Source organism: Aulonocara sp. 'chitande type north' Nkhata Bay, linkage group LG3, assembly GCF_057382095.1.
Source record: "Aulonocara sp. 'chitande type north' Nkhata Bay isolate Kocher_YH1m ecotype deep benthic linkage group LG3, A_spYH_male_GT1.1, whole genome shotgun sequence".
In the NCBI taxonomy this organism is placed as follows: domain Eukaryota; kingdom Metazoa; phylum Chordata; class Actinopteri; order Cichliformes; family Cichlidae; genus Aulonocara; species Aulonocara sp. 'chitande type north' Nkhata Bay.
In genome coordinates this window covers 48295921-48322102 of record NC_141346.1, presented here as the reverse complement: position 1 = coordinate 48322102, position 26182 = coordinate 48295921, and the positions used below count along the sequence as shown (strand labels likewise).

The following is a 26182-nucleotide window of genomic DNA, read 5'->3' as shown; positions in this document are numbered from 1 at the left end:
CATCCTTACTGCCTGTGGTCTGCCAGTTAGGAAGTTGGAGATCCACTGACACATAGATGAGCTGAGTCCCAGATGCTCCAGCTTGGTGGTGAGTGTGGAGGGAATTATGGTGTTAAATGCAGAGCTGTAGTCTATGAAGAGCATTTTAACATAATTCCCCCTTCTAGTGTCCAAGTGAGTGAGTGATGTGTGGAGGAGATGAGAGATGGCATCGTCTGTGGAACGATTTGGACGGTAAGCGAACTGTAGTGGGTCCAGTGTGTCTGGTAGTGAAGAAATGATGAAGTCTCTGACCAGGCGTTCAAAGCACTTCATCACTACTGAGGTGAGGGCTACAGGGCGATAGTCATTGAGAGAAGCAGGGTGGGGTTTCTTCGGGACAGGAACAATGATGGACTCTTTGAAGCATGTGGGGATCACCGACTGAGATAAAGAGATGTTGTTGCACATAAAGCAACGAGCATTTCTAAAGTTAATTTTTATCTACGCAAATGTCAGCGCAACATGCATTGCAGCAAAAGCTGCTGGGTTAATTGGCAATGACTTGCATATTGCTTGAGCATAAGTTGTCAAACTCACCAGGGCCTCCCTTCCTCGATTTCCCTGCTTTTAACTTGTTTTGCTATCAACTTCCAGTCTCCTCCTCTCTCTCAGCTACATCTGTCTCAGAGCTTGTCGGTATAAAGAGGACAGCTTGTATATGCATTTGTGAGTGTGCTCTGTCTTCTTCCCTTACCCTGTCACTTTCCTCTTGCAATTACAAGCACGTATCCACTCACCTCCCCATCTCAAAACACACTCGGTCTCATACTTCGAGGTGGACCACCTCCTTGTATTGCCCGTGGGGCTGCAGATGTCTACTGCTCTTCTCTGTTTGCTTCTGTCTCTCCTCCCCTCGGTTAATCTGTCCATCCCTTTATTTCTCCCTCTTAGTCTTCCTGCCTCACTCTTCATCACCCCGTCTGCAGTCTCTCCCCACTCTCACTCTCCAGTTTCATTTGGTCTCATCTCCTCCTCCATCACCGCCTCCCACCTTCCCTCATTTCGATTACTTCCTTCATGTATCTCTAATCTTTCTATCGTTCCTCCCCTCCCCCTCTTCTCTAAGCCTCTCGTTATCGCTCCTCTCTCGTCTCCTCCCCTCGTGACAGGTACCATTCTTCACTCTGCTCCTAGCTTGGCTGGCTGGGCAGGGCGTGTATGTGTTTTCGTTACATTTGCCTTCTCCCTGAAACAGTCGCGCACACACTGATCTGGATGATATAATCCTACGCTCTTTAGGGCAGTTCAGGTTTGGATAGTTGCATTTCGAGCAAAGTACACAGATGCACACACAAAATCCACCGGCATGCCGCACACTCAAACGTGCCATTGTGCCACATTTCTGCTGCCAGGGGTGCGAAGTCACGCAGGACCACTTAGTGAGGACTGCACATTAGTTGAAGAGAAAGATGGACAGAGGGTGGAAGAGCAGTGTGAGAGAAAAGGAAGACGGAGGTGGTGGGAACAGAAAGAGCCGCTGGAGGTGGGTGAGGGTGGAACAGGGCTCGTGTCTCAGATGTGATAATGAGAGCTTTAATTTGGATTAATCTGCATTAATTCCTGATAAAAAGAATTTATGGGAGAGAGGCAGAAATGACAGGAGCTAATTTAATCTCCCTATTCAGTCTCCAAAGTAGCTTTGGGTAACAGAATGTAAAATATGTCCAGTGTAAATTATTTAGCACTGTATCTATACAACGGTAAACATGTGCGTAGATGTTTATTTTTATGTTCAGCCTTGCCAAAGTGTGACTCGATGAATGGCAATGTCAGTAAGTGGGTCAGTTTCTCTGCCATCTCAGCTACTGAAAGGATCAACATGAACATTTACAGAGAAACTTCTGCTCCCCAGGACAAAGACTGTTAGTTTTTTCCTTTTTCTGTTTTAGTGACGCTCTGAAATTGAACGCAGGACCTTCAATTGATCAGATTTCTCTCTGCGCGTCTCAACATCTCAGAGCAGATTGTTACAAATTTTATATCCAATCTGGTCCCAGTATGTCTTTCCCAGAGGGAATCCAGCGACTCTCCTCAAGGTTTCTGGCTGAATAAGATGTAGATGTAACACGGTGCACTGTCAACCTTTTAGCGGGGCTTAACACCCGGTTTCTTGGTCTTGTCAGGGGGAAAAGATAACAGCAGGCGTTTTCTACTGCAGTGCATTTTGTTCAGAGGCTCAAGAAGCTGATTACTTATGTCAGTCCAGTCAAAAGCTAAACTCCCCTCTAAAGTAGTGGCATAAAGACATCATCTTATCAGTAAGACGGAGAGCGATCAGCAGCCAAGAGTCTGAGCTCGGCTTTGCGCAGGAACAGAGGAAATCAGATTTTTCTAACCCGACCACAATGTGATTTTCCTCACTCCTCGTCTAAAAATATAGGAAAGCTCACACATCATATATAGCTCATGCACCGCTGAAAATATGATTTCTCTTTTTCCCCGTGTGTGAGGCATCCGGAGAGAGTTGGAGGTGGGTGATTCATCAACAGAGATTGATAATGAGAGTAACACTCGTGATGTTACTGTGGATCAAGCAAAAAGAAATATTTGGCAGACGGACTAGAGAGAAGAGGGATGGGAACGGGACCAAGTTGATTCATGAAGAGTAAAAATCCAACATGTTGGCTTTTAGTGTAAAGACAAAGGTCAAGATAGTGAGTGAGGGATGAAGTAAGAAGGCTGTTCTGTGAAGATGGGTAATAAAGATGGAAAGATGTAACACCTGTGCAGTGAAAGGAGGAGAAGCATGAACTCCAGACGCAGAGAAAACTAAGCAACATTGAGCTTTGCTGTGTTTTGATCGATTTTAAGTAACTCAGCAGTATGCTTTTGTTTGACATCTCCACAGTTTGTATTAACAACCGGCTCAAATCTCTCAAGGTTTTTTGCAGTCGTTCATTGTGTAAAAGCAGGGTGTCATTATAGCCTCTACTCACAAACCCCGTCAACCTGAACTACAGGTGTTGTAGCCGACAATGCTGAAGGGAGATGCATTTCTTCTATCTTGTTTCTTGTCTCGCTGCGTAATCACTTGCACTTGTCCTTTGAACATAGTCCAAATGGTTTTGGACTTTAGCAGGCATCCTGGGGCTGTTCTTGACACTTTGCTTCTGATTGCACAGAAACAAGTTTCAAAAGAACTGATCTGATCGTGTTGATGTTTGTTAAAATGCAGTTGCACAGTGGGAGGAACCGTTTGAGACACTTTCATTATTTTTGTCACTTAAGTATTGTTTTTTTTAACCAAAGATGTTATAATGCTGTATCAGGATTTGCTCTGTTGATCTGACAGTGTAGCTTAAATCGTTTATACTGTTGCTTCCACTGATGGCATTTTCTATTTTTACAGCAGCTTGACATGAAAAAAGTCAGTATTGCTATGTCTAAACACAAAAAGCGCTTACACACATTCTCGTTTTGCAATCTTAGTGAGGACATCTAGTTCACATAATGCTGCTTACCTTACCCCTAACCATCAAAAATGAATGCCTAACCATAACTTAATTGTAACCCTGGCATTAAAACCACATTTTGAACCTGAAAATGCCTTCAAACTCGTGAGGACTGGTGTGCATGTCCTCTCTTGGTCCCCACAAGTATAGTAGAATGCCAGTTTCTGGTCCTCACAAAGATGCCTAAACAGGAACACACACACACACGGGGCTGTAGTTGTTGAAAGACTGAAGTGATCCCACGAGCTCAGATAGCCTAACAAGCACCCAAATCCCAGGAGGTTGTAGTAATCCCAGAGGGATGTGTGTGCTTTATTTCTTCCTCACAATAATTTGGTGTCGCTTCTTTGAGAAATAGGTGTCAAGGTCTTTGTTTGGGGATTCCTCAGGGAATGTCAGCTTAATCTATATTTGTTCATCCATTTTCTCTCCTTGCTCTCTCTCCTTTTGAGTGCTCTAATTGCCTTGGAAATAGACTTTGTGTAAAACGTGGACCCGCTTCCTGCATGCGCTGCTCCTTCAGCTGTCAGTTCTTACATTTACAGACGATGCATCGGGGTTGAAAACAACCCCAAAAACCAAAATGTGAAAATGGTTTTTAAATTTAGAAGAGGTTAAATCTGGAAGGTGAAACTAACAGCATCTTTTCTGTTTTATTCCCCCTTGGCTCTCTCTTTCTAACAGATAATAAAATGTTAAGGACTGAGTACAAACCGTAGTGTTTGTTTATGAGATTGGAAGTTGGTGGGTCATATTAATCGACCCCTTTCTCACTTTAATGGTCCAAGCACCAGATGGAAGTCAACAGGAAAGCCTTAAATTTGCGTCTCCAATCATTACAATAAGAGTAATGTGTGCAACTGATATTTGCACCAGTGTCCTGTTCAGTCTGAAGTGACTCTACCTATCACCATTATGCTAATAGGGATCGCTATTACCATAATGATATGCCATTATAAATAATGAAAGAGTGAATACGTGTGATTTTAATGAATGTTTTCTGCACCCTTTTTTCTTCCCTCCTCGTTTTCAGGTTCATTCTGTTTTCACGGAGCAGACCAAATCAGATGATTAAAGAGGCTGTGTCGATGTAAACATCTTTTCATTTCCCTTCCTCCGGGTCTCTCTGTGCTTAATCTTTGTAGACAGCATCTTCATTAAAACAAACACTCTGTGACCACTTCTCTTTTGCTGAAATCACCGCAGATGTGCAGAAATACCTGTGCTCTGCAAACGGGAGGACTTGGCATGGAAGAATGCTGTAGCCTGACAGACAAACTGCAGCAACTTCTACTCTAACATTACCCAACTAAAAACATGCTCGATTTTCTCTCAATACTTTATTTTTTCCTCTATAAATATGTGGATATATATATATATATATATTTTTTTTTTCTGTCAGCTTAAAGGCCACAGTGAATAACAGCGGCTCTCCTTGTCCTAAGCAAACTGTGATAAGTATCCAACTGAAGGGTACATCAGGCTAATAGTAACTTTCTTTATCCAGAAATGGGTTTAACACTCCCAAAGTGCTCAGACTTTTTTCCTCTTTGCTAGGTGACTCCTTCCTCAAAGATCGTGGGTGACCTGGCCCAGTTCATGGTGCAGAACAACCTGACCAGAGCAGAGGTGGAGGAGAGAGCGGACGAGTTGTCCTTCCCCCTCTCTGTCGTCGAGTTCCTTCAGGGATACGTTGGGATACCACACGGAGGATTCCCTGAGCCGTTCAGATCTAAGGTACTCATATTGGAGTCTTTGTATATAATTCCAATAAGGATTTGTACAAAAGCATTCATTTATTTATTTAAAAACCATTTAACTTCCAATCTGCTGGAATAAATGGACACGGCTATTTAGATCACAAAATACTCGCTCAACATTTGTCCTTCACGTCCTTCACTTGTGCCTTTTTGTAACAAACACGGGCCAGAGAGCTTCATTAAAGGTGTTACACACATGCAAACACTCAAGTTGTGTTTCATGCTTTATCTCATCTGGCACAAGCTGAAAACAGTTTCTTTGCCTCTGCTCTTCTTTTCTCGTCTCCTCACGAGTGCATACAGCGAGGGCGACCGCTATGCGCATCAGGGGGCCACCAGCATGACGTCTCCTTGGGAGTTACAAGAACACACAGAGGATTTAAAAAATGTCACAATTTCCCCAATGTTTCTAACATAGTGGCTAGTTGACATTTCTAAAAAGTTTTTTTTTTTCAGTATTTCCTTTTCCATCTAATATATTGAGCAGTGTAAGTGTGTAGATGTACAGTTAAAGGGAATTTTTAATACTTTAATGTATTCCCCCACTGGTCAAGTCATTTTTAAAGCCTCAGTTCATAGCTTAGTTTTATCTTAAACGATCTGTTGGTTTGTTTTTGTCGATATTTGGCTCCCGTCCTTCCCTTTCTTTGTTTGTTTGAAACATCGCTTGTCCTCCTGCCACTTTTCTTCTTCCTCAACCATAATCAGATGTTTTTTATTTAGTTGTGATGGTATATTGGTGTGTCTTATGTTTTTAAATACTTTGTCTGGTGAGTCATTACCATTTTAAAAAGCGCAGATAGCTGCTGTGTTCATTCCGGTCATCAGGTTTGGTTTATGTGGTTTTCTGTTAAGTCAGCATTCACGCTGCAAGATGCTAAAGTGTCACTGTTTTCTTTTTTCATTTAACTTGTTATTTAAGTGGATATTTGCATTCCAAATAATGCAAAAAAGTCACCAGGCTTTTTTAAAAAACAACTATCAGAGCTGCAGGTTGCATCGTAGTGTGTACTCCGAGTAAATACTTCATACGAAATCCTCTCATCTCAGCCAGAACATCTGACTAAATCTCTCGATATTCAGACACCGACAGCCCGTCAGCACCGAGGGGCAGTTGAGCGCACAGCATAACTTCAGTCGTTCATTCAGTTAAATGATGACTACCACAGTTTACTTTTGCTTTGATTTCATTGTGTTTTAATTTGTGTGCTATTGTGTTTGCCTATGTCGACACAGAAGCCGCACAGCTGAGACCTAAATCTGATATTCACTCTCACACACCATGTATCAGCATGACTGATTTACATAACCTCGGCTCAGACGTGAAAAGACACGAGAGGAATTTTGTTTAACGGAAAGAAAGTAAAACATTTATCACATTATCTTTAGAAAGCACAGCTAGCTTGTGACTACTTTGCCTTCAGTCATTGACCTTTAGTTGCTGCTGTGTCGCTCATCTTTATTAATGCATATAAGCACACACATGTATAACCCCAGCTGTACGCTGTAGCTTAAGGTTATATTCGTACACTATCAGCAAAGAAGCAGCAGTGTTTCCTTAATGGTGCTTCGGTGGTGTTAATTAGCTGGTGAACAGGCGTTCCATAATTATATCACATTCATTCATTTCTCAAAGGCTGTCGCAAAGTTACTTTCATTCCTTTGAATCATAAAGTGGTAACTGAGTTGTTTCCTCGTCTGGTGCGGGTGGAAAAAACACAATGGACAAGGGAAAAAGATGGGGGACAAGGTGGGAATGTGGATTGTGAGACTGAGGAAAGAGAAGTGTATTAGACCATCAGAAATGAAACGAGCTAATGAAATGAGTGTCATTAAAAATGCAGCATATCCCTCAGAGGAGCATACTTGAAAAGAAAGGAAAGGGGAAAACTGAGTGCGTGTGATGTTTAGGATTTCCCACAGAAATGTGGAGAGTCACCAAATAACCTTGGAGGAAGTTTCCTTTATTTGTTAATGGAAACAGACACACACACGGAGTCACTGTCTGTGTCTCACACTTAAACAATCAAGCATTTAGGTGTAAGGCCATCCTCAGAGGAGACTGTGCTAATGAGCAGGGACTCCAGTGAACCTGCTATCTTTGAAGTGCCTTTCTCGCACACGCACAAATGAGTAAGCTATCTTTGAACGGTTAGCTCTGTGACTAATAGAATTGCACTGGGCCCTTTCTCTAGAGATTTCTGCAGGGTGCACACACACGCTTGATGATGTTATGAAGATGCAAAGCAGCACACAAATTAGTAAACATAACAAATGTATACAGTTGTGGTAGAAAGTACGCCCTTTTTCAGTTCCAAGGTTTTACTTTTATCAGGATGCAATAAAAATCATCTGGTCCTCAGCAGGTCTTAAGTTAGGTCATTATAACCTCAGATAAACTGTAAAACATAACTGATTTCACTGTTATTAACAAAATAAGCTGATAAACAAATACAATCAATGAACTGATCATCAGCAAGTGTGTGTGCACCTCTGCATGTATTATCACAATGCCAAGGAGGAAAGACTAAAAGCAACGACTTGGAGAAGCAACCGTTGCTGTCCATCAATTTGAGAAGGGTTGAAAGTTTACAAACAATTTGATGTCCATCATTCTACAGTGAGAAAGATTATTCACGAGTGGAAAATATTCAAGACAGCTGCCAATCTTCCCAGGAGTGAACATCCCAGCAAATTCTCCCCCGAGGTCAGATTGTGCAACGCTCTGACCAGAAACTGCAAAAAAATACAAATATAACATCTCTGACTTTACTGGCATCAGTTGGCGTGTTAAGACTGAACAAGTATCACTTGTGTGGGAGGGCGGCTAGCCGGGAAGCCTCTTATCTAAAAAGAACATGGGTCTACAAAGTTGCATCTCAACTAAAGCCACAATACTTCTGGAACAACGTCCTTTGGAGAGACAAGACCAAAGTGGAGGAAACGAAACAGCAGAGCAGCACAAACACCTCATAGCAACTATCAAGCAAGGTGGAGGAGGGGTCACCTCACCATGACCCCCTCTGTATATTGCAATATTGTGTGACGATCTTCTGACAACTAAAGCTTGTCTAAAACTGGACCAGGACAGTGAAATCTGTAACAGAATGGCCCAATCAAAGAACAGATCTCAAACTGATTGAAACCTTAACAGATGCACACAAACAACAATGACCTGAAGCAGCATTTGTAAGAAGAATGGGCCAGAATTCCTCCACAGCATGTGAGAAACTGATGAATTGCTTTGTGTACGACTTTAAGTTGTTGAAGGTGCTTCTATGACCTACTGAGTCATGGGATGTGCTTAGTTTTTCACACTATAACATAGACCACAAAGGTCAGCACCAAAGACACGAGTGAAAACGCAAAGTCTTCCAGTAGCTTCCTCCTTTTGCATGTTTCAGGAGACAAAACAAGGGTTCCTACTCTTTACAGCAGCCTTTAGATGAATTGACACTTCTCAACATGATCTCCTCAGCGCACATTATTATTAGCCCCAGATCAATTGTCTCTTTCAGACACCAGCAACTGTGTGGGCAGATAAAATGTCATATCATTGGTCTTAAAGCAGTGTCTGTATATTGCTTCTGAACAGTTTCTTTGAATTGTCATTTATTTTTGTCACGTGTAACGCTGCAGTCATGTTTGATGGGCTGATAGTAGCTTACTGGCTGAAATGAGGGAGATGGAGAGAACTAAAGTAGAAACCACCGCAGAGCTTGACATGACAGTGCTGCTGTTTTTATGTAAATGTAAAAAAAATAACTTAAGTTTCCATTCTGTTTCTACTGCTTCTCTCCTCCTTTGTGCCTCAAAGCATTCAGTGCATCTGTCTTCCTCTTCCTCTCACTCTGTGTCAATTTAGTGTTTTTGACAGGTTCAAGTTTTTATGTAAAGCTGTGAAGTACAATGTGAAGGTTTTACCATCACTTTAGATATTTCACATGCTTCCACCTCCCATGGGGACGTTATGAAGAAAATCCAGAAAGACTGTATGACTTTATAAAGTTTTAGTAAATAGTTTGTTCGGGACCCTCTTTTGCTTATTTTTTCCCCCTCTCATTTCATCTTCATTTCCTCCTTTTCCGTTTCAACATCCTATTTCAGGTGCTGAAGTCTCTTCCCCGCATTGACGGTCGACCTGGTGCCTCTCTGCCACCTATGGACTTCAAGTCCCTGGAAGAGGGCCTGCGAGCCACACACGGGGATGACATCACCCCTGAGGATGTGATGTCAGCAGCCATGTACCCCAAGGTGTTCCAGGAGTTTAAGGAGTTTACTGGTGAGTGGACCGACTGGAAATAAACTGTAGGGTTTATGAGACTTCTTTTTTTTCTGTTTCAATTTTTGTAATTTAACTGCTGTGTGTGATTAAACAAGTCTTAGTTTGTGGTATGTTGTTCTCATTTGTGTTACTACTGGGGCTTGAAATTGGTACCAGCCAAACTTGGGTCAGGAACGCAGAGTATAAAGTTGACCCATTTGGTGCAAATATTTTTGTGTTTGGAGAGAGAAATCATCGTAATTCCAACTTGGTCTAAAGGCACAAGCTTGGAGCAAGAAATGACTAATGTAGCAAATTCAACAATAAAGGTTACATATGAATCAGATTTGACTGGAAGCAGTTTGAAGCTGCTGCCTGGATTGACCTGAGTTTAATTATTCTTTGTGGAGTTAGGACGTTGTTAGTTGTTAGTCTGGCGTTGGCTCTATGTGAAGGTTTTTAATTAATGTGCAGTTGTTCCTTCAATAGCGGGCTAGGCTCTATACAACCCTTAATCTAATGTGAACACTCATTCTTTTATGAGTGTTTCATATTTACAATATTTACCAAAACAAGCCATTTTTTAAAGCTGGATATTCTGCAGTTTCTCCCGTGTGGTGTGATGAAAATGAGCTATTATGCATCAGCATATGGGAAGTTTGGTGGGAGTTTAATAAAAGGCACATATCCGGGGCCTGTTCTCCATATCTAAGTTTATATTTTAGTCTAATCAAGCTGATAGGAGTTTGGCTTGATCCCAGATCATCCAGTGGATGTAAAGTCAATCCTACACGGCAGCGAGTTTAATTACGCAAACAAGATTAAATGATTAAACTGAAGCTGTGGGATTCTTCCTGGACAGCATTTCAGGGAATCAGAAAGGAAAATCCTTTTTCCTTTCTGATTCTTTAACTTGAGAGATTAATTTAAGTTGGAGGGACCTGGTTGTGGCTAATTTGCCAACATCTGGGGGAAAATGTGGGATTTCCTCCCTCTGCCCATCAACAGTTGTGGATGAGTTGCAGTAATTACAGCGAGGGACCTGTGATGTGACGGAACATCTGATGAACTTAAAATCAAGTCACTGCTGCTGCACCATGTCAGGGGCTCAGAGGTGGAGATCCTGCCTTCATCGTGCTCTAAACAAATCAGGATAGAAGATCTTTGTTCTGTTGACCTGTAGTTCTTGAAAGTACAAAGGTGTTTGCATTTTTACTTTGTGACTGACTTTTATGACGCGTAAGCATAAAGGCATGATGTAATGCAGTTATTTCTATTTCTTTTTCACATTTTAGATCAGACGTTTTTTTGATTTTATTTTTTTTTAAACTCTTTTCTTATTTCTGTTGAAGTTTTCACTGTCAGTGTGAATTATCTCAGTAAGTTCCTGATAGAATCATAGATTTGCTGGTCGTGGTTTCCAGTGTCGATATGTTTCCCATTTGAATGACCACAAGAGTACACCATCAGTTCGGATGATTGAATTCGGCCTGGATAATCTAATTCTCTTGTGGCTCTGAAGAACCATACAAGCGTTATCAAGATTACTGATCCTGGATCAGAGAGCTGATCTCTGAACTTTTTTAACTGATGTGCAGAGAACTGGCGCCGACACTGTTTCTAACAAAAACGGCACTTCCTGTTTTCTTTTTTCAGCCAACTTTGGCCCAGTGGATTGTCTCAGCACCAGGCTGTTCTTGGATGGACCCAAGATTGCGGAAGAGTTTGAGGTAAGTAACCACTTACACCATTCTCACTGTTTTTACATCACTAATCTAATTGTTTTTCCTGCCACGGCTTTGTTAGCTTGTTACGCTCACAATATCATCTTTAACATGCATGAATCACCACACGGACACGTAAACGAGGTTAAAAACTTCCCCCTATTAAAGCAGGATTTTAACTGAGTAAATGTTCTTGGATTCAGTTAGCTGATGAGAAATGACTTGAGTTAAGTAGAGTTCATTAAATGAGTTGTTTTCAGCCTAATTCTTGTGCATTCAAAGCCAACCTTCATAGGATATTAAAGGATATTAAATAAATAAATGCTAACAATGCACAAAAACCCCTGCTGTCTGTGGACACCTCTTTTATCATTTGCTTTTTTTTGGAGGGAAGTGGGGTGAAGAAAAGTGCACGTTATTGTTAAGCAACTGTCACTAATTGTATCATAATACATTTAATCTTAATTCCTCTAATGGCCCAATTTTATCTTTAATTAACTCTGATGTTTTAACAGTTTAATAAAGAAAAGACGTTATCTGCGGGAAATGATCTTTCCGTCAGTGCGGATGACTGAGGTTTGATTCGGTTTGGTGCAGTCACAGTGAAGTGCTGATAACAGTGGGAGGACGGAGATATTAACAATTTACCAGGGGAACAACAAACAGGATTTCTGATCCCTGTGGCCAGCAGATTGGCCTTCCTGCACTGAAATAGCAGATTAATTTAGTTGTATGATGTTTGAGACGAGGCTTGTGAAAACTACTGGGACCAACATGTCGTGCCAAAAATTTTAACTGGTGCTGACTTATAAAGATTATAGTGTTCGCTTAATCTGCAGCAGAGAGGCAGCTGAACAGTGCAGTCAGAAGAAGCAAAACACATGAGTTGAATCATTTTGCATGTAAGTACAGGTAATAACTGGCTGTCACCTAGTTTCTGCCACTTTCATAATGTTACACGAGTAGAAGCAGCAGGATGGAGAAGAGTTTAAACTTTAATAAATATGCAGTCAGCAGAAATAATGTCAGGTATTTGCCGTGCTTATTAAACAGTTCTCTATGAAAAGGAGACGGCACGTTTAAGGACACTCGTTTGTTTTTTATAATTTTTTTCCCATTACTCATTAACACTTTGAGTAAAACTTAGCCTAAAATGATTGTTAAAGTTCAGATTGAAGAGCAGATTAGAGTGTGATGTAGCTGCTGACAGAAACTTTTGCTACAAATGTCACAGTCGCGTCTGATCACAGAGAAACGTTTTCAGATGGATTTGGTCTGTTAACGTAATAAAACTGTATTAATAACCTTTTGTTTTCCTTCAAAATCTATCCTGTAATTTTACATGAGGTTAGACATGATTTTGGTCTGTTTAATGCCAGATCATGTAGGAAGATGAGCGACTCGGTATTGAGGAATACAAATGGTACTCTATTAGATTTCTCTGTCCCTAAAGAGTAAACTCACTCGGATACAAACAAAACTATTATTAGTTGTAGTTTAGTAATGGACTAGAATAGTAAGAGACTTCAGTTTGGGTGAAGAGGTGTGGTTGTACCTCTGACCAGATGGCATCAGTACAAAACAAGTGAGCAGGAGGTGAGGCAGGGCAGAGATGTCTGTGACATTTTTTTCTTTTTTAACTTCACAAGGTCTGAAGTGACCTTGTGAAGTATTTTTGTTGCTGCTTTTTTATGACTTCTATAAAAGGATGATTAAGATTTGCAGCCCTTCCTGTGTTTTTGTTCTTTAACTTAACTAAACCTACACGCGTGACAATTACATGTTAACCTTGTGAAGTGTAAAATGAAGCTGATTATAACAACATCATGAAACTGAACTGATTCCTGTCACCTTGATAAATTGAGGAAACCTGAAAACCTGCTGCCTTTGGTGTCACTGTACACTGTAACTAAAATGTTACAGGAACACTAACTAAAATGTTACAGTGTAACTAAAATGTTACAGGAACACTAACTAAAATGTTACAGGAACACTAACTAAAATGTTACAGTGTAACTAAAATGTTACAGTGTAACTAAAATGTTACAGTAACACTAAAATGTTACAGTGTAACTAAAATGTTACAGTAACACTAAAATGTTACAGTAACACTAACTAAAACGTTACAGTGTAACTAAAATGTTACAGTAATACTAACATTTTAGTTAGTGTTAAATGTAAAATGTTACACTGTAACACTGTAACTAAAATGTTACAGTCTACAGTAACTCCACCCTAATCTCAGCCATTAGTTCGACTACTATTCTGAAGCCTTGAGTTTGGTATTTTTAGCTGTCACCTTGTTGGTTTTTTGGATTCATGTAGAAACCAGGGACCATTCATGGAATTATGGTGGTGACTTATCTCTCACAAGAAAGCTACATTATGGCTTATTGAGTTCTTTGTCTGCTTTGCTAGGGGCCATAATTCCCCAAAAGAACACTAGAATGTATTAAAGAATTAAAACAAACAAGAATATACTGATTAGGAAATGTTTACTGAGGTCTGAAATAATAAAAATACAAGTGTGCCGTATGCATTTTCTCATAATGGACTGGTACTAAGGATCGCTCACCTAATCACACACCTTCATACAAGCTCTTTTTTTCTGCGCTACCCTCCTGCTATATTATATAACAATCACACATACTCATCAGTTCGACCCGCTCTACCACCTGAGCCACGGCTACATCATAAACTTCTATACAATTAAATTTGCCGTTGCAGCTGGAGGAGTTGCCATCTGCTGTCTGTGCAAGCATTTGGCGTACAGGATCTATACTAAAAGATTTTTTTTTGATCCCCTAAATGTGCCTCAATTTGAATATTTCAAATTAAATATAACTATGAAATCTTAAACTACATGGACAAAATATAGCCAGCTAACTAAATCAGCAGTCAGTTCGTCGGTACTTGCAGTCGCCCTGCAAAATGAGTCACTGAAAACCTTTAAATCCATAAACACATTATTTTAACTCATTTTACATATTTTTTTCTCTCTAAATATGAAAAAACCTCCAGTTCTCTTGTAGAGATTGTGTGTGTTCAGCCTCCTGTTGCTGTTTTGGTTGAATGTAGTTGGAGGCTTTTCAGAAGTATTCATGCTCATAAATATGGGTGTGTTGTAGAGAAACCCCACAGATTTATTTTCCATGGTGTCTTAAAATCTACTTTTTAAGTCTTGTGCATTGAGAGTGTGTGATATTCTGCTGCAAGCTCAGTGAGTAATTGGCCTACTCTCCCCTCAGCCTTCATACATCGTCCTTATTTTGTTTTCATATGTTAAACTAATTGTCTATATAGTACATATTTCTTTCATAAGGGTTCTTTTCTGTACTCTACGTCAAACTCTCTAATCTTTTGACGAGTATTAAAATTCCAGTATATTCCTAACAGCCTTCATACATTATAAATCATCTGATCCTCCTGCATCTTTTTCTTCCTTTCAGAAATTGCTCTTCATTCCCTCAGTATGACTGCCGCACACGGATCCGACTGACAGTGATTCAGAGCAGTGAAAGGCAACCATGTTTAATTACGGCTTCATTTCAGTGCAGCAAAATGTTTCCAGGCTGGTGTTAATTGATTTTTATATTACCGGAGACATAGGAAGCACTACTACCCTCCTGCTGTATTATTAGGAAAAATCCACTGTGCTCATTTAGTATTGACCCTAAAGACTCGCAGCTCCACCTCATCCACCCAAATCATTTGATGCCTCGAGTTAGAATTCTGTAAGGGGACCCATACCCAGACCCCTAACCACAGATCAGAATAAAACCTTCAAACATTTGATTAAGCCTAAGCAGTTTTAGCATGTAATTATTTGCTTTGAATTTGCAGTTTGGGATACATTGTTCAGCTCCTTTCACACTCGGCAACATACTAAATAGTCAGTGTGAATAGCAAGAAAAAAAATCTGCAATTTTAGAGGAAGAAAAGCAAAAAGTATCAATAATCAGTCTTGCCTATTGCTGTATCGACTTTCCTTCCATTTAAAATGATTTCCTAACTGTCCTTCCTTTAAACTGAAGACTTCATATACACAGCCCGTCTTACCTTTCAATGATTCTGTTTGCATTTTCCCTGCCTAAGTGTCTGTCATTCACACTTACCGAGTGCACTGATGTTTCTTTCCAACCTCAGCTGTCACCTCGTCTTGCTGCTGTTTATCTAATCTCCTCTCCGTCAGAGCTATTGTCGTTTTTTTTTTTTTTGTTTTTTTTTACTTTCACTCAGTTTTGTGCTCAACATCAGTCTTTGCCACAGAAACGAGCCTGCCCCTGTTGTCATGACGATGGGCACTTTCATCAGATCGGATCCGATTAGCGGTGCCGAGCAAACCGTGGAATGAAAACATGTCAAAGAGTGACCCGTCGTAAGGAGAGTGAGTCACCTCACGGAGGCTAAAAGACTAGAACGACTGATTTCAGTTGTCTCATTGCTGTTTCACTGAATTTAAGCGTGAATTGTTACTATTGTAACTGGAGTTCTCTGGAGTTGGCATGGTTTTATATTGCGCGTATCGACGGTGAGACATTGTGCTATCGGCTATATTCGCTTTTTTCTTCCTATATTCTTCAGGACATACTGTCTGATACATAATGCATTAGTTTCCTTAGGTGCCGCGTGCCTTTATGTTTGAAAGCCAGAGTTATCACCAGTGAAATATTGATAACCTGGCAGTCGAGCACCTATCAAAGCACCACTGACAACGTTAACAGACAGGCAGCCGTCACTGGGGGGAGTTTTGAGTTGCATGAGTTCCGGGCGAATTGACTTTTTGGCCATGTGAGATGTTGCATTTGATGAGACTCTGACAGCTTGAGTGTGAAGTTGGAGATGGACTGCGTGGTGGCCAAATGAGTGACGGCAACAAAAAAAAGTCCAGTGCGCAGAAGAGTAGGTAGCATCGTGTCAGTTTGTGACAGTTATCAATTGGTGTTTGTAGCTTTGGCCGTACTGACTAGTTTGTAGAATTACAGTAAGTTTTGTGAAAGCAGAGAAAAGCCCAGAAAAACAGGAAATGGTTAGTTTCTAGCTGGAGCTTTGTAGGTGCTTCTGACAAATCCGAGGTGATAGCTGTCAATACACGTGACTTTTGCAGTGCAGATGCATTATTAACTGTGTTCTTGTAACTGACAGTGTTTATGAGCTTTTGGCAGATAGTCTGTAAAAGACACAAAGTCTTGATCAAAAATGATTTAGCCAGCACATCTTTTAGAGCTCAGCGCTGGACCCAAAGCCTGCAGCAGCTGATGTTGTGGGAATCGGATATAAAGGCTTTCACTGTAATCATATATTGTTCCGCACTTCCCATCAAGGTTGTTGGAAATCTAGCGAATAGGCCAAGAAAGGAAAGCGAGCCTCAAACATTTGTTCTGAATATTGTAGAGAACTATGATCGGATTTGTATTTATTTTTATGAATCCTGCTGAGTCCTGCTGCGCTGGCCATTTACACATGTCCCTCTTATAAGAGAAGTTACCACTTTGGAGAAAAACAAACATCTGATGCCTTTTTTAATGTGCACACATACATAAATATACACCTACTCACGGGTTACTGGTCAGTCCATAGCAGTCATGCACCCACACATGCATACAGCACTAAAAAGAGGCGGAGGGCGACATCGCCTTACGTGTATCTGGCATGTGCTGATGATTCAGTGTGCTATTAATCATGTTTGACAGAAATATAAACACAGATTTTCACAAACACGGAGTCATTTATTTACCGACCATCACCGCTAATGTGCGCAGACACCGACACATAATCTCATTACTGTCACGGGCGACACAAGTCATTAATAAAGTCGCATCAAAGACATCGTGTTAAGCAGAAAGGGAAACTTGTTTAACGCAGGGATATGATAAACAAAAATGGCTAAGCAGGTGAGTCTGACAGGAGGCTGGTGCGTAAAGGCAAGAAGAGCACTAATGTGTCGCTGGGTTAGAAGAGATTCATGATGTGTGTATGTGAGACACAAAAAAACAGTATAGTGGTAAGAAACCAAAGCAGGAAGCAGCTGAGTGTTTGGTCTAAAAGTATTTTATTGGCTTTGAAACCATCAATGTAGTTTATCTGATGTTGTTAAGTGCAGAAGAATTTGTTATACATACTAATTCTAAGAAGGTCCTAAGTCTGAGGTGTGCAGTTGTTTTAGTAGGTATACTGACTTTAAATAACTTCTCTTGCTTATCTGTGGGGCTCAGAACCTGAAGACTGTAGGTGGTTAACTGTGAAACAATAGAAGAGGTGTAATGTAGAGAAGCTTATGCAACAAAGGTGGCGGCTGCAGACAGCACACAGAAGTGTTGGATTTTATAGTTGCTTATACATTCACATCTCTAACAAAATAATCAAAAGATTCCTAAATGGTTAGAAACTCTTCTTATATGCAGTTAGTGTTTTATATAGGAACGCCTGAGAGGAGATGTAGTGTAGAAGACACACAGATGGAAAAAAGTAGGCAGCTGTGTTTTTTGCAAAGTGCTGTCAAGGGCCTATCAAAACAGCATCAGCTGCAGAGAAGTTTAGTGTAAAGGAATGTGAAGAAGAGAGAGAGAAGGCAAAAGCTTGCAAAGAACGAGTCGGAGCACCCAGAGAAAGAGAATAAAATTAAGATCAATACATATCTGCAGCATCGTGTATTTTTGTCTTTGCGCTGAGGTTTAGTTTGGAATATCAATGGATACTCAGCAGCTCAGATGGCAGTGTGGGGTACGAAGGGAAGCATAAACAAAGTAGGAGACGCGGAGAGCTACACAACAGATAAGAGAAGCCGAAAGAGGCAGATGATGGAAATTAATAATGGCATGAGAGTCGCAGTGGCCCCAGAAATAGTTAACAAAATAACAATACAAAATAGAAAGCCGTGACACATGGGAGGACTGACAAAGAGCGAGATTGAAAGCCAGAGAGAAAAAGTTGGACAAATAGAAAGACGGGGAAAAATGAGTTTCCACCCAGTGAGATGAGAGATTTGAGAAGGGCTGTGAGATAAATGAAGAAGTAGAGCGGCTGGTGTCGAGGGGAAGACCGGCAAGCCAGAAAGCACGACTGACCAGAATTGATATGAGAAGGTGGTCGACCTGCTTGTGCTTCAGAGATGAGGCGCGTCTGTCTTAAGACACACTCACAGGTAGCAAACAACAGAGTGAACAGCTGTGCAAAAGACAGGAAGCATTTTTCGCCTCCTCTGGCCCGCTGTCATGTCTCTGTCATTCCCCCTGCCTGCCTCTTTATTTCTCTAATTGTCATTCTGTCTATACCACGTCTCCTCTATTTGATGTCTGAATTGACATGTCTGGTAAAAGTAAAAACCGATTCAGTTTCTAGCCTCAGAGGACATGTGCAGAATGAATATGGCTGTATGTATATGTATATACAGCAGATGGAAACCCACATTTAAATATATAAATGAATGAATAAATAAATAAATAAATTATAAATAAATTGGGATGTTTTTCTGCATCACTCCCAAAACATGAATTTTGGGCCAAAATGGAAACTTGGTGAACAGAATTAATTCTACCACACACACAGACGACACAGTGGTGTGATCTCAGTCAGTAGCAGCGCAGCATTTCCTCCTCCTGCTCTTATAGCACTAGAAGCAGATTGACAACCACCCAGGAGCCTGCTGGAGAAAAGGGGCCAGAGTACAATAATAGGTTTTTGTTTTAAAAAGAAAAACAAAAAAAACCTCACAGCTAATCATTTGAGTCGCTCATGTTTTCTGAGGTCATTTGAGAGGTTGTCAGTTAACCTTATGAATCTGATTTTCAGTGAAAGAAAAATGACTCCTTAAATGATTCGAAAACACACAGGCGTGTGTGACATGTTTTTAATGTGCAGACAGATTTGACCGAGTTGAAATACGAGCTATTCAAGTCACAAAAGAGCACAGAAGCGTGGCTCTATATACAAGTTGACTCAGCGGGGGATGGTGTCGCATGAGAAAAGTTTATCTGCAGGAGAAAAAATATTGGACGAGTATGCAGAACACCAGAGTGCATTATATAACTGCCACCTGGCGCCTGGGATTTGAGTTTTCTTTGACATAAATAGGCACAAACTGGTGTATGAATATTCAAAAGACTGGAGAAAATGAACTTGAATCAAACGGCTTACAGACTGTAGGCCAAACACGGACTCTCCTCATAGTTGTCAGCTGTGTTTTATTTGCAGGTCAGTGGGCAAAGAACAGGAGTCATCAAATTGGGGTTCCCTGGGTCAGATTTGGAGCTAGATTATAGAAATGCACCGCTTCCCTTGATTGAATCAACAGTTGCTTTCTATTAAGTACTCTGTGGTTCTGTCACATTTGACAGACAGAGGCAAAATTGCAGCACTGCTTACAGACCACAGACTTTAAGAGGTGTAAAAAAGAAATACTTACAGGACTTAAATTATTTACAGCCGTTCTTTTTCAAGGTCAGATGAGCCCTGCTCCATTTTTATTCTATGATAGAGAAGGCAGGTAGAAGATTCAGAGTTGATCTCAAGTGTTGCACTTGCACATGGTAGGTGTTCACTGGAACTCTCAATGTAAGGTGCAGAAAGATGTTGATGCAGGTAAAGGGTAGTCATCATCAAGCAAAAAACAAACAAAATAAAAGTATCACAGAGGAAAAAAGGAGCCAAATCGGCTATGTAGTGCATTCTTAGAAAATTAGGAATGCACTGGCCAGCTCAGATTGAGCCAAATGCTGCACAACCGATTGGACAACGTTTCACAGTGCCGAGTTTTTGGGGCGAAGAAATGTGATATTCTTCAACGGTCATGTCAGTCACCTGATCACAAACCAGCAGAGGATGCTCTTTAGTGCATGAAGACAAAACTGAGCAGTAACTCGATGCAGGTGCAGTGAAGGCCTGGCCGAGCATCTCAAGGGGAGAAAAACACCATGTGGTGATGTCCACAAGTTCTTGGCTGCAAAGGATTTTTTTGAAAACCAGGGCAGTGCAGCGGTGTGGCGGTTAGCACTGTCACCTCACAGTGAGAACGTCCTGGGTTTGAATGCAGCCGGTGTGCCAGTTTTGTTATGTCTGCATGGGTGTCTCTGGGTGTTCTGGTTTCCTCCCACAGTCCAGGGACTGGGTTAATTGTCGAGTGCAAGCGGAAGAAAATGGATGGATAGACGGCATTTAAAATGATCCTTTGTGTATTTTCACAATAGTGTTTATGTCTGAAATGTCTAAAATGACTAAGCTTTCAAAGCTTCCAGTTCTGACCAACACGTACAGCATGAAAGAGCCTGCATTTGTCCCGCAGTTAGGAAACTCACATTATTACAAAAGCAAAGTGAATTAAAAACACTGTAATTATATGTGCATACAGTACATTAGTCCTCCTCACAAACCATTGCATCATTGCTTAGTTGTGTTTTCTTCTTTATAGACGTAATTATTGATGTTTCCTATTGTTATAGCTAACAAGTTTAAAAAAATATTGCAGAGACTTTGAACTAAATGGGAACGTTTTTATGCTTACGGCCTATTTGTGTGGTTTAAAGTGCTTGCACACTTGGTTCAGTTAATTTGAAGGGACACTGCCTGCAGTGTGAACTAAAAACACAGATTGAATCTATCAAAAAATTTACATTTGATGATTCTCTGATAGCAGAAAGCGATTTTAGCAGCAATTTAAACTCCAAACTGCCGTTCAAAGAAGTGTCACACAAAGCGTGTTTTAGGCTGTGATTAAGAAATTTGCATAAGCCTGTTTTTTTTTGTTTTTTTTTAACCCCACTACACTATTATGTTAAGAGCAGTATTAACCCACAGCCCCTAGTCTAAATGGTTGGCACTTAGTGGTTTGAGCTCAGCGCTTCCCAAACACATACACCACATTAGCAACAGAGCTAACATGTAAGGTGCTTCCTGTAAACGGGGGCAATTCTTTGTTCGCCGTCTTACGCAAACACACTTCAGCACACGCAGGTTAAGTAAAAAGCACCGAGGTAAAATAGATACAGGAAATTAACTGGATGTGGTGACATTAAAAACCGCTTAAAAAAAAAAAAACGCTCTTACTGAGTGTCAAATAAAAATTCTCACAGACATAGGATTGCTTTCAGCCCACCCTAAAAGCAATAAGAACTCAGGAAGAGGAGGAAATATTGTCTGCCTAAGTTAACTTTTTCTCCTCCAACAGGCTCTGCAGTCTTTTATTGCTGCAGCTGGACTTGTGAACTGAGTATCCATGTGTTAATTTCAGTCTTCTAATGCAATATAATCGCCATCGCTTCCTCCTGCACACCGTCCCCTCTTTAATTTTTCTTGCCTTCTTCTCATCTTCTCTGTTGTGTTTCAGGTGGAGCTGGAGAGAGGGAAGATCCTCCACATCAAGGCCTTGGCACTGGGTGACCTGAACAAGGCCGGGCAGAGAGAGGTCTTTTTTGAGCTCAACGGACAGCTGAGATCTGTGCTTGTTAAAGACACAGTCGCCATGAAGGTACGCAGGAAATGTTTGGGGAGAGACGTGAGATACAGCTGGGAAAGTGGACGGGTTGATGACGTTGCAGAGAAATTGATACTTTTAATCAAAGGACAAACTTGCGAGTTGGTAAATGATGAATAACCGTTAGACTGGATAGTTTGAGTGAAAGATGGATATCCTTGAATTATAATTGTATAAAGCATGCAAGGGAAGATTCTTGAAAATTGTTTGGCACGTTGAAGTCGGATTTGAAAAGAAAAACAGATTTCGTGACAGACAGTCTATCCCTAGTGATTTTTATTCATAGAAACAGATGGTTGTGAAGTGTAGAAGGGGACTCAGGAGGGAGGAACATTTCAATGGGCAGTTATGACTATATGGATAGATCACTGCCTGGATGAGTGGATAAATGGCGACAGGCGTGTGTGGGGGTACTTGGAAGAGTGACTGACCAGACAGATGGATGCGTTATTTTTTGTCTTGTCTCTTCACCCAGGAAATGAAGTTCCATCCCAAAGCTCAGAAGTCCATCCGGGGTCAGGTGGGAGCACCGATGCCTGGAAAGGTCCTAGAGGTCAAAGTAAAAGTTGGATCCAAGGTCAGTCGATTTAGGGTTTTTACAGTTTTTCCCTCATCATGTGATCTCTCATTTCAATTAAAGTACTTCTGCTTTTTGTAATTGCTCTCAATGTTCTAACATTTGGATACTTGATCTGATCCCGTTGAGTCAATACAAGTCCTTTTTTCAAAGATTGTCTCTTTGGCCTCAGCAGCGAAATTCTTTTCTGTAAATAAATAGCAAGACAGTGGGAATAAATAACAAACAGGACAAATGTGTTCAAAGCGAGAGAAGGGCACATTGGAGAACAAAGTGCTTGGAAGTAGTGCACGCTGAACCTGAGACATCGTCAGAAGAGTCTTGTGCGCACTAAAGAGAAAAACCTCAGACATTGCTGTAGTAGAATCTAAATTTCAGAGTTTCATGAGACATAAACATCCAAATTTAAACCAGCTAGTTTTGTTCATCGATCTGTACATTTGACATTTTTTTATTGAGCTGTGCTTGCACTTCTTACAGGTGGAGAAAGGTCAACCGCTGTGTGTCCTCTCTGCCATGAAGATGGAGACTGTGGTCAACTCCCCAATGGCTGGGACCATTAAGGCTATTCATGTCACACCCGATGCTTCCCTGGAGGGAGATGACCTGATACTGGAAATTGAAGAATAGAGCGGAGGGGGGGAGTGGCAGTAGGCAGGCGTTCAGACGATATGATCCCGGAAATGGTGGCAGCTGGAGAAACGGGGAGAGAAATGAGGAGGAAGAGGAAGACGGGCGTTTGTGGCCCTAGATATGTACATATTCCTTTGGGTGCACTGGGGGATGCACAGTGAGGCCGTATTCATATCCAGATACCTGATGGGAGCAAAAATGTACGACAGTCCAAAACGGTGTATTGATTAGAAGAAATTTACTGAGTCCCCTGTTAAAGTAATTCCATAGTTGTGGTATTTAACTCAAATAATGGCATCTTTGCGCACATCCGTCAACTTGTGGAAAATAGCATTAAATATTTTAGAGTAAGATCATATATTTGAAGTGTGATACATTCCACTGCTGAAGTCTTAATCTAGTCTTAATGTGAGCTAAACATATCTAACGCTAACAGGGTTTTAACTACTTGCATTGCTGTTGCCTCACACATTCAATGTGAGTAGATTGAACTTTTTGTCTCTGACTGCTCGGTGATTTCATACTTTGCTGGTTTCAAAAGAGAAGAATAGACTTGTGGATGTATTACACAGTCGCTGGGAACAATCTTCATTGTTTTTCTTTGTTCACGGTGCATTCTGGGAATGTGTAATCACTGTAGCATTTAGGCACAACCCCCCCTCCCCAACATTTCCTTAGAAATGACAGCACAGTACACTGAGGGGCTGAAGAATGAAATCACATTTGGTCCATCTGGTTTTTAGACCATATTTTTGTATGGGGTTTTATTGCAAGAAGAGAAGCACAATAAAGATGGCTTGTTGACAAGGGCGCACCAGAAACATCTCATGTCGAAGGCCAGTGAAAGTAAGTGGTTTCCTTTTTTAAAAGATCTCTGCAGGTGTTTTCTTACTCATGTCTGATTTTAACCCCCACCCACCCTCAAAATGTGGATATATGCAAATCGGATTAGCGTTGGTTTGAACATGGCTCTTAATTCAAAGCGTATCTGTATGAATATTTAGAGGTATGTCGACACAGACGTGGCGTTTGAGGTCTTTTTAGAGTGTCTGGTTTGTGTGATGTTGGAAAAGTTGTCAGAGAAGCAGTTTGACGGTCTCTTCAGAACCAGAGATTATGGCGGATGGTCTGTCTGCATGGGGATTTTCAATGCTAGGTGTAAATGGGATTACATGGTGCTGTAATGGAGCCATGTGATGTTATTTTCTGAGGCTCTGCTGATTAATTTATGGATTAATTCTCTGTCAAATGATGTTAAATTAGCCGGACTAATAAGGGACTCTGGAGACTCCCAGCAGCAGCAGCACTCTGCTTTATACATCTATGTGGGTGTGTTTGTACCAATGAGTCAATGTGCACGCGTATGAGAGCAAATTCAGCCCCTCCCCCATAACACACCAGCTGATATTTAAATGTATTCACATGCACACCATACTCTGATGCAAAATATCCAAACTAGCCCCTAAGTGCTGTCTGGATCACAGCAAATAAATCTAATCTAGTGCAGAGGACTGTGGTTTTAGCTCTATAATGACTGTCCAGCACATTTAAAAACCAGTGAGAATAAACAAAAATTAGACTCAGTTTTGCCCCAGTGTTTCCTGCAGGCCTTTCACCCTAAAAAGCGATGACTGAATGTTGAATTACTCTGATCGGTGACGGAACAATCACACATCATCTGCAGAAAGTGTCAATGTTTCCTCATAAGGCAGTGAAGCATGCAATGTTTGGGACAGCGAGCCAGGAGAGAGATCACAGCAGATTCCTTTCCCCAGATCATCTGTGCTCCTTCACAGAATACACTGATTGGGGGACAAAATTAAAATATCACTTTGTACTGCACTGGATTATTTCCAGCAGTTTTGCTCCATTACCTCTGAGAATGAATCCGCTTTCGAACCGTGCATCAATACTGAGCAGCGACGCCGTAGTTAATTGGGACTCTGTCTCCTCGCTCTCCCAGGCCACTGCAGTGCCTCGCTGTATCTCCTGGTTTATCATGTTTGACTCTTTTCAAAGAGACAAACTTGTATTGGTGGGATTTTTTTTATGAATAAGTGTTTCTGACAAGCTGTTGCGCAGTAATGTTAAAGTTCCTGCCTCCTCTTCTGGTTAGCGATCCTCGCTTACCTGCTTTCTCTGCCTCATCTACCCAACCACCTTTTCATTTATCCCTCCATCCCCCTGTCGCTTCCCTCTGTGTATATTTGCACATGTTAGATGATAACAGCAGTTCATGCAATAAAGTTTCAATGCTTCTCTTTGTCTTAGCCAGCAATCATTCTAACAGACATGCTTATGACAATGTACTACTGCTCAGTGTCTTGGGGAAAGAAGAATAAATTGGAGAAAAAGTACACACAGATGGAAAATGTTATTTGTTTCAGACAAGGGGATATAATGTCAGCCTATTCTGGAGCTCATGCGATCTGCAGCTGAGCTGTCAGAATATGAAAATAGGGTCTGTGACATTTCCATTTTCCTTGTATCACGTCTTTTTTTTTATGAAACAAAGCTGTTTATTTAGCAGAAATACTGCCTGCTGATTTCTTTCTCCATTACACCAAATGTTCACATTTATCAAGGGTTCATTTGTCTTCTAAATCTACATTTCTTTCTAGTTTACTGTTGTAGTTTACATTTACCTGTTCTCAGTATGTTTGGGTCCTTTGAGAGACTGAGCTGGATTGCAAAAGAAGGAAAACGGATTGCATCTCAAAAATAAAAATAAAGTGATATATGTTCTCTGTACTTACAAATAAAGTTAGCTCTAACTAAATCTGAATCGTGTTGGTGTGCCTTGTATATTCTACACGATACATGTTATTATACCACAACACTGAAACTATTGACAGGTGCGTAACATCAGTGATCTTGTTACGATGTGATGTCCTTCCGGCAAATCCTGGGTCCTTGATTCATTTCTTTGACACGTCAGAAACGCCATGTTGCAGACCAAGCACCCACCCTGACAGCAGGGAGATGGTCTCCACACACAGTTTAAGGAACACAGCAAAGTCTCCAAACTCCTGAGTCGAGCATCCACAGGTTGCCCTCTAACAAGATTGAGTCCTGTGGGTCATCAAGGGTCTCCGTGGATCAAAAGCTCTGCTGCTACCTGCTAGACACCTGCAGACGTCCCACGTCCCTGCCTGGGTCAGAGCAGTTTTCTCAGTGCACCTTCCCATTATTAGGCGATTATTTTGTGGCTAATTTTAGTAAAACCATAAGCACCGAAAGAAAAGCACAAAAGGCTCGAGTG

The 26182-nt window shown here is 41.0% G+C and overlaps 1 protein-coding gene across 2 annotated transcripts in view; it reads left to right on the top strand.

Annotated features, from left to right (window-relative positions):
• Positions 1-25699, top strand: part of pcxb (pyruvate carboxylase b) — a 319257-nt gene extending 293558 nt beyond the window's left edge. For both annotated transcript variants that reach the window (XM_086284188.1, XM_086284198.1), the window contains exons 22-27: positions 5052-5231; positions 9362-9536; positions 11175-11248; positions 21564-21704; positions 22186-22287; positions 22768-25699. In XM_086284188.1, the coding sequence (XP_086140314.1) occupies positions 5052-5231; positions 9362-9536; positions 11175-11248; positions 21564-21704; positions 22186-22287; positions 22768-22917 (822 nt within the window). In that variant the 3' untranslated portion in view covers positions 22918-25699. The remainder of the gene's footprint in view (positions 1-5051; positions 5232-9361; positions 9537-11174; positions 11249-21563; positions 21705-22185; positions 22288-22767) is intronic.
• The last annotated feature ends 483 nt before the right edge of the window (positions 25700-26182 follow it).